At 46.4% G+C, this 14,799-nt stretch overlaps 1 protein-coding gene across 1 annotated transcript in view; it reads right to left on the bottom strand.

The window, feature by feature from the left end:
• Positions 1 to 1,623: 1,623 nt before the first annotated feature.
• SMYD2 (SET and MYND domain containing 2) overlaps positions 1,624 to 14,799 on the bottom strand; it is a 37,482-nt gene continuing 24,306 nt past the window's right edge. Inside the window, exons 6-12 of the mRNA XM_068153413.1 lie at positions 14,488 to 14,555; positions 12,899 to 13,001; positions 10,364 to 10,474; positions 8,544 to 8,664; positions 7,631 to 7,805; positions 6,153 to 6,261; positions 1,624 to 2,068 (exon numbers count right to left, since the gene is read on the bottom strand). Coding sequence (XP_068009514.1) covers positions 1,988 to 2,068; positions 6,153 to 6,261; positions 7,631 to 7,805; positions 8,544 to 8,664; positions 10,364 to 10,474; positions 12,899 to 13,001; positions 14,488 to 14,555 — 768 coding nt within the window. The 3' untranslated portion in view covers positions 1,624 to 1,987. The remainder of the gene's footprint in view (positions 2,069 to 6,152; positions 6,262 to 7,630; positions 7,806 to 8,543; positions 8,665 to 10,363; positions 10,475 to 12,898; positions 13,002 to 14,487; positions 14,556 to 14,799) is intronic.

The following is a 14,799-nucleotide window of genomic DNA, read 5'->3' as shown; positions in this document are numbered from 1 at the left end:
TTCCCTTTCCCCCTGTACTAGGTAGGCTGTGCAAGCTGTTAGGAGTGGCCACATAGTTTTACTGTGCAACGTATTTCAGCTTTGGTGTTGGAGGTGCACAGCCACACTCACTCTCCTCTTCCTCCCCTGGCCACAAAACCAGTCTCCTGCCATTGATCTAAATGGAAACAAAACCAAAACACATTCTCCAGTCTTACCTATGGGCAGAGAAGGCAAAGTCCTATATTCCTTCCTCAGAAAATGCTCTTGTTCCTCTATTAAAAGTAATTGCTAATGTATTAATGCAACAGTCTTAATCCACTGGAGGCAAAGGTAGCTCTCCTCTGCAACAAATCCACTCTGATTTGTGAAGGGGGTTAAAGAGCCACAAGCTGCACACTTCATGCCTTATGCAAGCCTTGGAGCCTGAAGTAGGTGTCAGTGTTCTCTGAACAAGATGTGCTGAGCTCCCAGTCCCAGTGATGAATTCCCACCTGCCAGGAGCAGTGATGGGCCTGCAGCTGAACTGACTGGGGGAACAGTGACTAGAATAGCATAGAATTAACCAGGCTGGAAAAGACCTTTGAGATCCTCGAGTCCAACCTATCACCCAACACCATCTAATCAACTAAACCATGGCACCAAGTGCCTCAGCCAGGCTCTTCCTAAACACCTCCAGGGATGGGGACTCCACCACCTCCCTGGGCAGCACATTCCAATGGCCAATCACTCTTTCTATGAAGAACTTCCTAACATCCAGCCTAAACCTCTCCTGGCACAGCTTGAAACTGTGTCCTCTTGTTCTGGTGCTGCTTGCCTGGGAGAAGACACCAACCCCCACCTGGCTACAACCTCCCTTCAGGTAGTTGTAGGCAGCAAAGAACAGGGGTATGTTGTGCCTGCTTTGGTCCAGAGGGTTTTACAGGTTGTAATGGCTTAGATGCTTTGTGTCCTCTAACAGTGACCAGGCTAAGCAACCCCAGCTCCCTCCTCACAGGGCTGTGCTCCAAACCCCTCCCCAGCTTTGTTGCCCTTCTCTGAACACATTCCAGCAAACATCTTTCCTAAACTGAGGGGGGTGGTGGTGCACAACGTGCAGAATTCATCACCTTCATTTCCCTTTAAGGGACAGCAAACCAAAATGACTTGTCAAAAGAGGAAGTGCATCCTCAAACACAAGACTGGCTTGGAACACAAGCCCTATGAGGAGAGGCTGAGGGAGCTGGGGCTGCTTAGCCTGGAGAAGAGGAGACTCAGGGGAGACCTTCTTGCTCTCTACAACTACCTGAAGGGAGGTTGTAGACAGGCAGAGGTTGGTCTCTTCTCCCAGGCAGCCAGCACCAGAACAAGAGGACACAGTCTCAGGCTGTGCCAGGGGAGGTTCAGGCTGGATGTTAGGAAGAAGTTTTACACAGAGACAGTGATTGCCCATTGGAATGGGCTGCCTGGGGAGGTGGAGTCACCATCACTGGAGGTGTTCAGGAGGAGACTTGACAGGGTGCTTGGTTGCATGGTCTAGTTGGTTGGGTGGTGTTGGATGACAGGTTGGACACGATGATCTTGAAGGTCTCTTCCAACCTGGTTTATTCTATTCTAGCTGTTGCTAATCTGTCAGGTTAAATGGAACTATGTAGGTGAGGGTGGACATCACAAAACTACTGCACCCAGGGTGAGTGTACCACTTTATTTTCACTGTACACAAATAGGGATACACCTTAAAATCCATGAGGAAAAGGGTGGCCATTTCTGCTGTCAAAAGGTATTACCTTTAAGAAACCATGGATGCTTCCCTAACAAGGGGGGGGAAAAAAAGGGGTGGGGGAGGGAGAAAAAAGGCAATTGTAGCTGTGTGGAAGGTAGGGCCACTCTGCAAGGCCTAAGTGTGTTTGTCATTCCAATTATAGGACAGGGCTGTGTTCATACTCCACCGCTTTTCAAAGCACTCCTGAAGGTTTCCATAACAAGGCTTTTTAAATAAAGGTTTGAAGGATTGCATAGATTCAAAGGCTCAGTGGTCCTCTAATTCCTTTTTGATCTCTGAAATGTATGGATGATCCTTCCCGTGTGCTACTTCCATGATGGCAATTGCCTATGAAAGGGGAAAGAAAAATATTCAGACAATTGATTCCTATATAACACCAGGCTATAAATACTCTCTTTAGAGGTTTGAAACAGTCTGACACCTCGAGCTACTTTTTGTCCCCTTGTAGTCATAAACCCAGTAGGAAATGAAATGAAATTCAAAACTAAGTAATAAAGGGTTTACATTCAGAGAATGAATCTTTTCATCTTAAAGGATCCCAAAGCACCTTTCAAAATTACATTCCTGACAAAACTACTTTGAATGCAACCAGCTCCAGGACAGAAAACTGAAAGTGGGGTGGGTAACGTTCTGGCAGAGGACTTAGCCAGCATCAGACAGAGCTCTGTTCCTACCAATTTATCCTCTGGCCAGCGGAGCGGAAAGCAGACCTACTGCAGAAAGGGTGGTAAGGCATTTCATAGGATCAGTCAGGGCTGGAAGGGACCACAAGGATCATCGAGTTCCAACCCCCCCTGCCATGGGCAGGGACACCCCACACTAGAGCAGGCTGGCCAGAGCCTCATCCAGCCTGGGCTTAAACACCTCCAGGGATGGGGCCCCAACCACCTCCCTGGACAACCCATTCCAGGGCTTCACCACTCTCATGGGGAAGAACTTCCTCCTCACCTCCAGCCTGAATCTCCCCACCTCCAGCTTCATTCCATTCCCCCTAGTCATATCACTACCTGATATCCTGAGCAGTCCCTCCCCAGCCTTCTTGTAGGCCCCCTTCAGATACTGGAAGGCCACAGTTAGATCACCTCAGAGACCTTTCAGACCTTCCTCTGGCTCCAAGGGCTTTACAACGGAAGCAACTGCTCAGGCAACCACTGAGGCAAAAGGCAGACCCTGTCAGATTCAAACGTGCTGCTGTGCCCAACTCCCTGTGGTTTCACCAGTGGCTTGCTCTAAGAGACTTGTGCTTTCCTGCACTATCCCCACTGTGAGAAAAGGAGAGCAAGCAGGCATAAAAAAAGGATGCAGTAGATAGGAGTGAAAGAAACAAGTGAGGAGTAAGCTTGAAGACCAGAGTGATAAGGTCAGCAACTGCAGCCTCCTAGCCCTCAGACTGTTCATCAATTTTTTCCTTGGGAAGCTTTTATGGAATGATGATTTTAAGTGAGTACAGTAGGACCATTTGGTTCTACCTCAGCAGCAGTGAGAAATTACATAGAATAAACCAGGTTGGAAGAGACCTTCAAGATCATCACGTCCAACCCATCAACCAATCCAACCTACCTAAACAACTAAACCATGGCACCAAGCACCCCATCAAGTCTCCTCCTGAACACCTCCAATGATGGTGACTCCACCACCTCCCCAGGCAGCCCATTCCAATGGGCAATCACTCTCTCTGTGTAGAACTTCCTCCTAATATCCAACCTAAACCTCCCCTGGTGCAGTCTGAGACTGTGTCCTCTTGTGCTGGTGCTGGCTGCCTGGGAGAAGAGACCAACCTCTGCCTGTCTACAACCTCCCTTCAGGTAGTTGTAGAGAGTGATAAGGTCACCCCTGAGCCTCCTCTTCTCCAGGCTAAGCAACCCCAGCTCCCTCAGCCTCTCCTCACAGGGCTGTGTTCCAAACCCCTCACCAACTTCGTTGCCCTTCTCTGGACACCTTCCAGCAACTCAACATCTTTCCTAAACTGAGGGGCCCAGAACTGGACACAGGACTCAAGGTGTGGCCTAACCAGTGCAGTGTACAGGGGCACAATGACCTCCCTGCTCCTGCTGGCCACACTGTTCCTGATCCAGGCCAGGATGCCATTGGCCTTCTTGGCTGCCTGGGCACACTGCAGGCTCATGTTCAGCCTACCATCAACCAGCACCCCCAGGTCCCTCTCTGCCTGGCTGCTCTCAGCCACTCTGACCCCAGCCTGTAGCACTGCCTAGGGTTGTTGTGGCCAATGTGCAGAACCTGGCACTTGGATGTGTTCAATCTCCTGCCCTTGGACTCTGCCCATCTGTCCAGCCTGTCGAGGTCCCTCTGCAGAGCCTCTCTACCCTCCAGCAGATCAACTCCTGCCCGCAGCTTGGTGTCGTCAGCAAATTTACTGATGATGGACTCAATGCCCTCATCCAGATCATCAATAAAGATGTTAAAGAGCACAGGGCCCAGCACTGATCCTTGCCCTCCTGCCCACAAGAAGAAAGGATGGACTTCTGGACAAGCTGCTTGCAAACTGACAGAGAACAATGGCTTTGTTTTTCCACTCAATCCCAAACATCAGGGGCTGGGCTAACTTTGGGCAGTTCCTGTAGGCAGCTTTTGGAAGTGAGTCATTAGAAAATGTTTGTGTTAGGAAGCTAACTATGCCAACACACCTACCTACAGTTCCCAACACCCCCCCTCCCCCCCCCATCCCATGTTCCTACTGGCACAAATCCCAGTTTTAGTCAAAGCTTCAACACCACAGTGAAGGAAAAACCTGTGCTAATTTTAAACAGTTAAAATTGTAGAGCATGTATTCTTGTAGCCTCTTTCACCATGGCTGGATAGCTCTGTTAGTGCTGGCTGAAAGCAGCATCTAAAAAGGAAGAAAGAAAAACTTCATGCTCATCTACACCAGGTTATGACATGCTACAGCAGTCACTGATGCACGAGAAGCTAAAATTCTGTGCAACACCAGGGGAAGAAAAGTCAATCAAGGTGGTACAAAAAAGAAAGGTAAGAAATGTACTGGAGAAAACTGTGAAGAAAAGTGGGAAGGCAAAGTTCTCTGCCTGCCAGCTCCAGCATTACCAGGTGCACTGAATTCCCTTCAGCTATTTAAAAATCAATTGGTTCCAGAACAAATAACCACCAAAAGCATACCTAGTTTAGCTTGGATATCAAAATCCCCCACTTCAATCAGACACTGTGTGCCTTTTCTAAGGGCCAAGCAGCGTTTTCTATCCTTACCTAGCAAGTAAGGAGAAGCTAGAGTTTGGCTTCTTTTACACAAATACAGCTCCAGCCCAGTGAAGAACATATCACAGATTTTTAAGTATCACAGTATCACAGTACAACTAAGGTTGGGAGAGACCTCGAGGAGCATCGAGTCCAACCTATCAACACAGACCTCATGACTAGACCATGGCACCAAGTGCCACATCCAGTCCCCTCTTGAACACCTCCAGGGATGGTGACTCCACCACCTCCCTGGGCAGCACATTCCAATGGCGAATGACTCGCTCGGTGAAGAACTTTCTCCTCACCTCCAGTCTAAACCTCCCCTGGCACAGCTTGAGACTGTGTCCTCTTGTTCTGGTGCCGATTGCCTGGGAGAAGAGACCAACCCCCTCCCGGCTACAAGCACCTTTCAAGTAGTTGTAGAGGGCAATGAGGTCTCCCCTGAGCCTCCTCTTCTCCAGGCTAAACAACCCCAGCTCCCTCAGCCTCTCCTCACAGGGCTGTGCTCAAGGCCTCTCCCCAGCCTTGTTGCCCTTCTCTGGACACCTTCAAGTGTCTCAATGTCCTTCTTAAACTGAGGGGCCCAGAACTGGACACAGGACTCAAGGTGTGGCCTAACCAGTGCTGAGCACAGGGGCACAATGACTTCCCTGCTCCTGCTGGCCACACTCTTCCTGATGCAGGCCAGGATGCCATTGGCCTTCTTGGCCACCTGGGCACACTGCTGGCTCATATTCAGGTGGCTGTCAATCAGCACCCCCAGGTCCCTCTCTGTTTGGGAGCTCTCAGCCACTCTGACCCCAGCCTATAGCTCTGCATGGGTTTGCCGTAGCCAAAGTGCAGCACTCAGCACTTGGACTTGTTCAATGCCATCCCATTGGACTCTGCCCATCTGTCCAGTCGGTCGAGGTCCCTCTGCAAAGCCTCTTCTACCCTCTAACCATGTATCAAGTATCATGCTTGTCCAGCTGCTGCAGCAAAAGTTCTCTGTGGAAAGGTAAGAGCCCTCCCTCCATGAGAACAGACCTGTGCTGCATCCTTGCAAAAGCCAAAGCTGAGCTAAAAATCCAGTAACCAAATTCATCAACACATGGTGCATCTCCTACCACGGCAGGCTCACTGACAGAGCAGCACATAGTGTTTCAATGGTCCCATGCCTGGGCTGGTATTTGTAATGAAGAAAGCAGGAAATAAATACCCTCTTCAGGGCTTTAACTCCAGCAGTTCTGTTCTCCAGCGCCATGTACAGTCTCCCTAACTTCAGCCACATGGAGGCGACGTTCAGCGAGTAGGAGGGATAATGTTTACTGCAAGAGAGAAAGAAATGCAGCTTTATCAAACCTGGCAGTTTCACAGCTCCCAGCCTTCCCTCAGGGGGCAAGAAGCTGCCTCTCGTTGCCCCCCTACCCATTCACCACTTGTCCCCTCTGCTGTGACTGCCAAGAGCCAGTGCCAACTGTGTCTGGGATGGGGACGCTGTCAATTGGGAATTGAACTGAAACTACCATATGCCTCTCAACAGCTGTCAGATGGCAAAGACTTTCTGCCACTAGTTTTAATCTAGCTAGCTACAGAAAGAGACTGCATTGTTCTGAGTTTTTGGAGCCACCCTACCCTTGCAGAAGCAACTCTGCCTGTTCCACAGTAGCTGGTCTTTACTGGGAAGCCAAGGGCCCTCAGCAGCACGTACAGCACACAGGCCGGTCTGGACGCACACACGCTGAGCTAGCAAAGCCTGGTTCAGCAGAGCTGACCTGGAATGCCAGGCTGAGAGCCAGAAGAGCTGGGCAAGTCCCAGGAAAGATAAATAGTACTAAGCCCCCGGGAGGGGGAATGTTGGCTCCTTCTTTGTATCGCTGCTCTCTGCCAAGTGATCTGTGACTTTATGCTGGCATCTGTTCCACAGGGAGAGCTTTACTTGTGCTCCCCCCAGCTGGCAAGGCTGTCGTGTCTCAAGATGAGAATCTGCTTGGGAGATTCATGGCAGGATCAGATACAGCACTTAACTGGCTGGCTCTAATGAACAGGATCATTACTGCAAAACCACAGAAAAACTTATCAGAGAGAACACTTTTTTCCATGCAGAGGCTGCGTGCTGCCCTGCCTCAAGTGGGGGTTCAGCCTGCACATCTGCCCAGGCCTCCAGCTGTAGGGCAGTGGAAATCACAGACGCCAGGGCACCCACAGTCTCTGAGTACAGGAGCTGACCTCAGCCCCTGTTCCCTCTGCCCTTTTCCCCAGCCCTAGGACTAGTCTCTGCTTTCCTGCAAGCGTGACCACTGTGCTAGTTGCAGAGAGAAAGAACGGGGAGGGGACAGCAACAGCAGGCTCTGCCTCCATTGCCTTATAAAAACACTGACTGCAGATGACATTCCAAGCTCTGGTATAGTCAAGTCATTAGGATATTAAAAACCCTAAGCAGAACTAGCACAGTCCCTAAGATGGGACAAGCTTGGGAACTCAAAGCATGGCTGTCACCCTCTGCTATGTATTGCAGACTACATTTTGACAGGAACGAAATCTGGCCCAGCATTTAAACATTCCTTTTCAAGGAGTGATGTCATGGGCAGCATGTTTATACAGTATGTACTGAGAGAAGTGCTTTCTGCCCTAACTTGTCTTAATTATTCAGATTACTGACTTAGAGCACTAAAAACAAGAGAGTCTTATATTTACCTGTATGGCCTGATAATCTTTTGCCCATAACGTAGTGCACCTTCCCAGTCCTGCACATAGAGACAGACACCCATGGCCTGGTACATCATATGCAACATATACACGTTACTGTCTTCAAACAATGCACCCATCTTCTCCAGGCTGAGTTCACAGATCTCCAATAATTCACTAGGAGGTATGAAGTAGTCAAGGAATAAATAAACAGAAGGTCTCTGAGCGAAAATCTACCTGGTAATGCCAAAGGAAAATAGGATTCTGTGAGGTCCTTTCTCTCAAAAGACATCAAAGCATCTGTGCCACAACCCCAGAGCTCCTCTGAGAACTATTCTGTCTGGGAGGTATTTTGCTTATGACTTTATTCCCCCTCCTACTCATACTCTACAAAACCAGCTTTCAGACTTGAAAAGCAATGAAAACAATGTGGCTATTCTGAATCACTCCTGGACCAGCACGGGGAAGTGCAGCTCTGAATCGGGCACCAGGCAGCCTGCTCTGCCTCCAGCCCAACGAATCCTGCTTTTTTGTCTGCATCACACCCCTGCTAACGACAGGTAAGCTCATGACCATCTGCCACAGCTTCAGCCTCATGTGCAGCCTCTCAAACCAGAGCAATACTGCAGCAGACTAACACAAGCACACTGCTACCTACGGGCCAGTCTCTGGCCTGCTGTGTGGGGACAACCCCGTGCTTGCCGCGCTCCGAGAGCCACACAGGGTCTCACGGTCCCACAGCACCTGCAAGGTTCAACTCTCTTGTTTCCAGGGACAACTCTTCAGACACAAAGAGTACTGAAGTACGTTTAACTTCAAATGGTCATAGTATTCCTCCTGCAGCTATTTGTGAAGCAATCCAGCAGGTAGGATTTTGAGGTCACACACCAAGCCAGTGGAGTCAGGGGGAGACAAAGGATATATTTGTAGTGCTTGGCTCGCCTGAATTCCTCAATGACGTTTCTGGCATATTTGATCATGTCCCACACTGTCTCTGCTGATGGGGGGACACTCAGCTTGCGGATTTCCAGTTTCTCTTTATCCTGAAAGAAACACAATGGATGTTAGAAATGCAGGTTCCAAGCCCTGCAAATAAAAGTGCACCTGCCACACGGAATTAACTCCAATGAAAGGACACAGAAGGGAACTTAAGCTCTTCAAAAAAGCTAAAAACAAAGGTACAGTGTGCACCTGCAATTTTTCTCTAAAGCCTTGGCTGAGAATCCTAGAATCCTCTGTGCCTTCCAGTTCATCTGCCATCCTCTACTTCCATGAAGTCCCTTTCTTTTGAAAGGCCCAAGAGCTTTCCGATTGTCAAATTTCACTGCTTCCCAGAGATCAGAGATTAAAACAAATTTAGCTTTCAGGCCAGAAAAAGCTCAAATACCTTAGCCCTGCCACCAAATGATAGCTCAGTAGAAAATGAGAAGATATTAAATACAGAAAAGAATCCTTTGTATCTACAGAGAGACCATCTATTTTGTTATTTCTGCTGGCCTGCTCCATTTACTCTTTATCTTTCCATCTCGCTGCTTGACGAAGAGTCCGCTGCAATCTAGAGGCAATCTTCTCCTGTTTAAGTCTCACATCCTTGCCAGATTTCTTTTTCATTTACTATTTCATCAGTCAACTTGGAGGGCTGCAGGGCACTCTTTTCCAGAGCTGAAGGAGGCTGAGTGGCAGACCAGTGTGATGCTGAAAAATCATGGGTGAAATCCTGACTTTGTTAAACTCGACAGCAAAACGATCAAGGCAACTGTGGGGAAAAAAATACAACTGCAGTACCAGAAGAATGGCCTCAACTTAAGAATATTTGGTATGATTTGGGAAGAATTTACAGAAGATGACCCCATTTAGAGGTAGAGATGGTTGTCTACTCAGTTTGGGAAGCAACTGGTAAAATGACAACTTTGTGAAAACAGATGGGGGAAGGGGGAATGACCTGGCACTGATCTTGGCTGAAGTGACACGAGTCACACACAGCTCAGTTCTCCTGGGTTCTCCAGTGAAGGAGGTCCAAACAGTTACAGAGACACAGCTGCTTCAGCATGTTTGGGTAAGTTTTTCCTCCAACCTCGAAGCCCTTCTCTTCAAAATAACATCCACTGTCTGGATGTCTGCTTTTGTCCTTTGAAGGGCACCAGGTGATGCCTAATGAACACAAACCTGGCCTGGGCATCACAAGCGGCTGTGACCTAGGACCACCCTGTCTGGAAGAAGACAAACCAAGCAACAATGAAGGAAAGAAACCCAGTTTCACAGATTCAGCTGGGTGTCCAAATCATCCAGCAATATTATACAACCTCACCAAGAATTGACTGAGATGCCCAAACTGGGAACTGCAGCATGACTCTATCCCAGACCTGGACCCGAGAAATGCCCCAAGCAAGGCTCGCTGGGAACTGGGAGAAAACATGCAGTTACAAAAACCAACGAGTTCTGAGCTAAATTCTTTTGGCCAGGTAGTGTAGACACAGTGTAATTACCTACTTTTAACAAAGTTTATCAACTTGAGCTACAAAGCAAAGATGAAGAGGCCTCTACCAGGAAATTTCCTGGTAAGTCATGATTACAGTGGAAAGAATGAGAATCAGACAGATATTAGAGAGAAAACCAAACCCAACTCCCCCCCCTCCATTATCCTACTTCCCAAAAAGTAATTAAAGCAGGTAGCATATTGCAGCTAAGAACCTCTGTAGATGCCTTGACAGTCAGAAGCATCTTTCACACCAGTTTTATTACCTTATCTTTCGTAGTGCACTCTCTGCAATCACAATTAAAGAAATAAGAATCTCTTAACCGTTCATTTCTGTCTTCAGTGGGATACAACAGGTCAATATAGCTGGTAAAAACCTGTATGGCATAAAACCAGAGCAGTCAGTGAACAGCAGTGCAACTGCAGGTATGTATTACTACTAGTTCTGATATAGGTAGTATGATGACTACATTTTCATGCAATTTGTGGATCCCTGCAGCCTCATAACCTGCCTGTTCCCTCACGTTGCAAGTCTCTCAGCAGCATCAGCAGTTGACATTTCTGAAGGCAATCTGACAGAGAAGTGTTTCCTCTCCTATTCATTATGGAATCTCCCTCAAATGTTACCCTGGCCTGAACCCAGGACAGCAAGATTTAGGTGTGGATAAGGAAACTAGCCCAGCATAAATGTCAGACTACAAAGAGATGCCTGCTTTTCAGAAGTAGAACAATGATTTCACATATCCAGCCTGGGATAAATTACCTGGGGTTTTTTTTTGGGGGAAGTTGGAATCTCCAATTTTTCTTGCTGAAAACCTACCAAAATTGGAGCAACAGGAGTCACCTGGAGCTTTAGAAGCTTAGGACAGGGCTTCTGGATGTTTGCAGACAGGCCCAGCGCTCCAGTAGTAGGAGAGTGAATTTCAGATTTACTTCAGCAGCAACGTTTTAAAGCAAAGAAAACCTGCTTGTGAAGGTTTTTAAAGGCCTTGCACATACACACTTTATAAGTTTTCCTTGACTTCAGTGGTCTTCAGAAAAGAAGCCCTGCAGCTAGGTTTCATGCTCTGGTTTTAAAATGAAATCTCCCTCAAGAAACAATGGCATAAGCGCGGGAGACTTGATGGGGTGCTTGGTGCCATGGGTTAGTTGTTTAGGTGGGTTGGATTGGTTGATGGGTTGGACACGATGATCTTGAAGGTCTCTTCCAACCTGGTTTGGTTTATTCTAAATAAAGTTTATTCTAAAAATAAAGTTTATTTCTGTCTCCTCATTTACAGGTATTGGAAACACATTGCTCAATCTGTGTTTACAAGTTTCTTTCTTCTTTAAAGTACAGTGTGCATGTAACTCCATGCAGCACACGTTCTTCTTCTCCTCACTGCGTGATCTCACGCTTCCATTCACGCTCCTCCCCTATTTTAAAAGCATGCAAAATGCAGGAACCACGTTTACAGCAGAAACTTTACAGATGTGGTGATGCAATGGCTACACCGAACCTGAAGATGGAGACACAGCCCATAAGACCACACAGAGCCCAAGCAAAACCACCAGCTCACGCTGATAAAGTTCTTAAGTGTTAGGGAAGCAAACGCACTAAAGCCATGAGATCCTGGAGAACTGATGCGGCTTTGAAGACACAACTCAATCAAAAGAAGATGCCAAGCAAGGTAAACAATCCATATCTCTACCTCTCACAGTAAGCCCTCCCCCAACATGCTGCAAATGTCCAGGATTCCACAGTAAAATTCCGAAACCAGGGTCAGTCCTTGTCCATTACCACAATGCATTTGCAGTGACTGCCAACATCACAGACAAACTGGCGTTAGTAAGTGGCGTAAAAAGAAGTCACTCACCTGAGTCATCCACCCTTGGCTTCAGCAACTACACTTGCTTTGTTCACAATGGTGAACAGCTATAATCCACAAAAATAACCTCTCTCCCCTTCTTCAAAACTGGCATGGCATACTTCAGAAAGCAAAGTTACCAAAAATCAATCTTAACTTCTTGGGATCAGCATTAACTTTGCCCACTAAATTAACAGTATTGAGCCTCTGAAACTCGATGCAAGCTCCATCCTCAGCGAGAATGCTCTGTATCTTCATCCCCTGCAGATACTTGAACATTCTCTTCAGCTCTGTTTAACAACTCTTTTCTTTTTTTAAGAGCAAAAAGAAGCTCTGCTGCTGAAGACTTCCTGCCAACTTCATTACTTGACTGAAAAAGTTTCAAACACAGAGCCTTGCTCAATCTCACAGAATTTTATCTATCATTGTTCAGCTTCATTCCTCTTAAAAACACTCTCCTGTTCTTCTGTGACTTCCCAGCAAATGCTGCTGAGGTGCTATGACTGAGCCCCATGTTTTGTGGATGCTCTGTCCAAACAGAAATCAGAGGACTGTACCCATTTACCTTGTTTATTCTGGCTTCAGTTTCAACACATTACTCTTATGCTGGGAACTATTATAGCAGTAATAATTTCCTTTGCTGTTGGAATTTTAAAGTACCAGCCAAACATCAGTAACTCATTCTGCAGATGGATAAACTGAGACAGGGGGTGGCAGATACACAGCAACTGCTGCAGGTGCAAAAAATCAGGATACCCACTCCGAGAATCACTTCAGTCCTCCAGAGCCACCCAAACATTTGCAAAACAACATCTTACACTCCTCTGAGAAACAAAGAGATCCTTCCTGCACATTATTCAATTGTCATCCATTTGAAATGAATCCTGAAAAGCAGAATGGAGCCTACTTTCATTATGCATGCGGACGGAGTACATTCAGACACAGCACATTTACCTCTTCTCCAGGCTCAATCTCTTTAACAGCTCTGACCTCAGCCAATGTCCCCTTGTAAGTTACAATCACATTTGGGCAACAGCTATGGTTCATCAATGCAACACTATAAAAGTAAAAGAATAAATCTTTTTCCCCCACCACTACCACAAACAGCAGGCAAAAAGTTAAGCACCACTTCACAAAACAAGTCTGAAAACCCAAGGCAGCCTTCCTCTGCAAACAGTTTTTATTCTGAGGCTTGACATGGAGGTAACGCTGGGAAAATCTGTTCCACTGTTATTTTTTTCCCTAATGCTATGGAGAATGGCTGTGCTGATTAATCATTGTGATTTTTAAACTCTATTACTGCTGGACTAGGCAAGTTGTTATTTTCCTGTTCTTACAGTGCTATAGGACAGCTGACAGGGCTGTTCATGTAGCTGAGCTATCAACATCCTACTTAGGTCCCTATGACAGGCAGACCACTCTCCTTAAGAAAGGAAAAGAAACCTGAAGGAGAACTGTGAAGCAAAGACTATCTACTACTGCCTGTATGCAGCACTTGGCAAATCAGGTCCTGCTTTAGCTGGGCATCTGTTAAGTTTCAGATTACTCTGACACAGATAAGCTGCTAGTGATTTATGTCTCACAAGGAAATGAACCTAAGCAGACAGTGCTAATACGTTCAGAACAGGATCTGCAAAGAGCAGGGGCAGAAAATACCCTCCTCTGCTACCACATTAAGCAGGAAGGCCAAACTTAACTGGGAGGAATGTTCCTCAGCCTTAAAAGAGAGCTGTGCTCCCCGCCCCAGGAACTGCAGTTAACATGGTACACCTTGAAGTTTGTTCAAGCTAAGGAGCTTGTACATATTTTTCCTACTGTCAGAGGAACATAAAGCACTACAGTTTTTAAAACATCTGAGGAGACTGAAAAAAAGTTATGAAAGGGATTTACTGTTTGCCTAGGAACAAAGATAGAAAGGAACAACAGAGAACAACAGGTGAAGGATTATACTCACTCAAGACAGAAAATGGTGAGTAGAGCAAGTCACCTGCAATCCTTTTCATTTCACTTTGATCATTACATGATGTCATTGTTCAGAACCTGCCAGCCAGGTGTTTCCTACCAATCTGCACACAGCTCACAATCTAAGCTTCAAGTGCAATTTTACCACAATTACCTGATTTTAAAGAAAAAACTGATGCAAATCATTTGCCATACATTATTAGCTGATTGAAGGTGTTTAAGACTAGGCAAATTGTTCAATTAGATTTCTTTCAGTAGAAACCTGCTTCCCTACATGTGTGAGAACCTTTGTTTTTAAGTAGGTCCACATTTGTCGATCAGATAGTGTTGGATGATAGGTTGGACTCAATGATCTTGAAGGTCTTTTCCAACCTGGTCAATTCAATTCAATTCCAATTCCAATTCAATTCAATTCCAATTCAATTCCAATTCCAATTCAATTCAATTCCAATTCCAATTCAATTCCAATTCCAATTCAATTCCAATTCCAATTCAATTCCAATTCCAATTCAATTCCAATTCCAATTCAATTCAATTCAATTCCAATTCCAATCCAAATTCACTACTAAAAATCAACCTACTCAGGAAATATGGCTGATCCCAAGTGAGAGAGCTCTTCATCTTCAATTGTGAAGCCATTACAGTTAACCTAAGGGAAAAACAACAAAAAAAGAAAGAGATGAAATTGGATTCTGGCTAGTTTAGTACTCCACACCCACACACCACATTCTCAGTCAACTGCTGTAATTTGCTTAGCATTTTCTTTCCACCCCTCCCATACTAACAGGGAGCTACATGTCAAGAAGTGAAGTGAGGAAAAAGCCCCTATCCCAAAGTGATGTGCAGGACACTAAAGAACTGACAGTCCAACACCTGCACTTGCTCAGGACACA

The sequence above is a fragment of the Melanerpes formicivorus genome, unplaced genomic scaffold (assembly GCF_026170545.1).
Source record: "Melanerpes formicivorus ecotype bairdi unplaced genomic scaffold, bMelFor1.0.p_v2 SCAF_26, whole genome shotgun sequence".
In the NCBI taxonomy this organism is placed as follows: Eukaryota; Metazoa; Chordata; class Aves; order Piciformes; family Picidae; genus Melanerpes; species Melanerpes formicivorus.
This window is presented reverse-complemented; position numbering and strand designations above follow the sequence as displayed.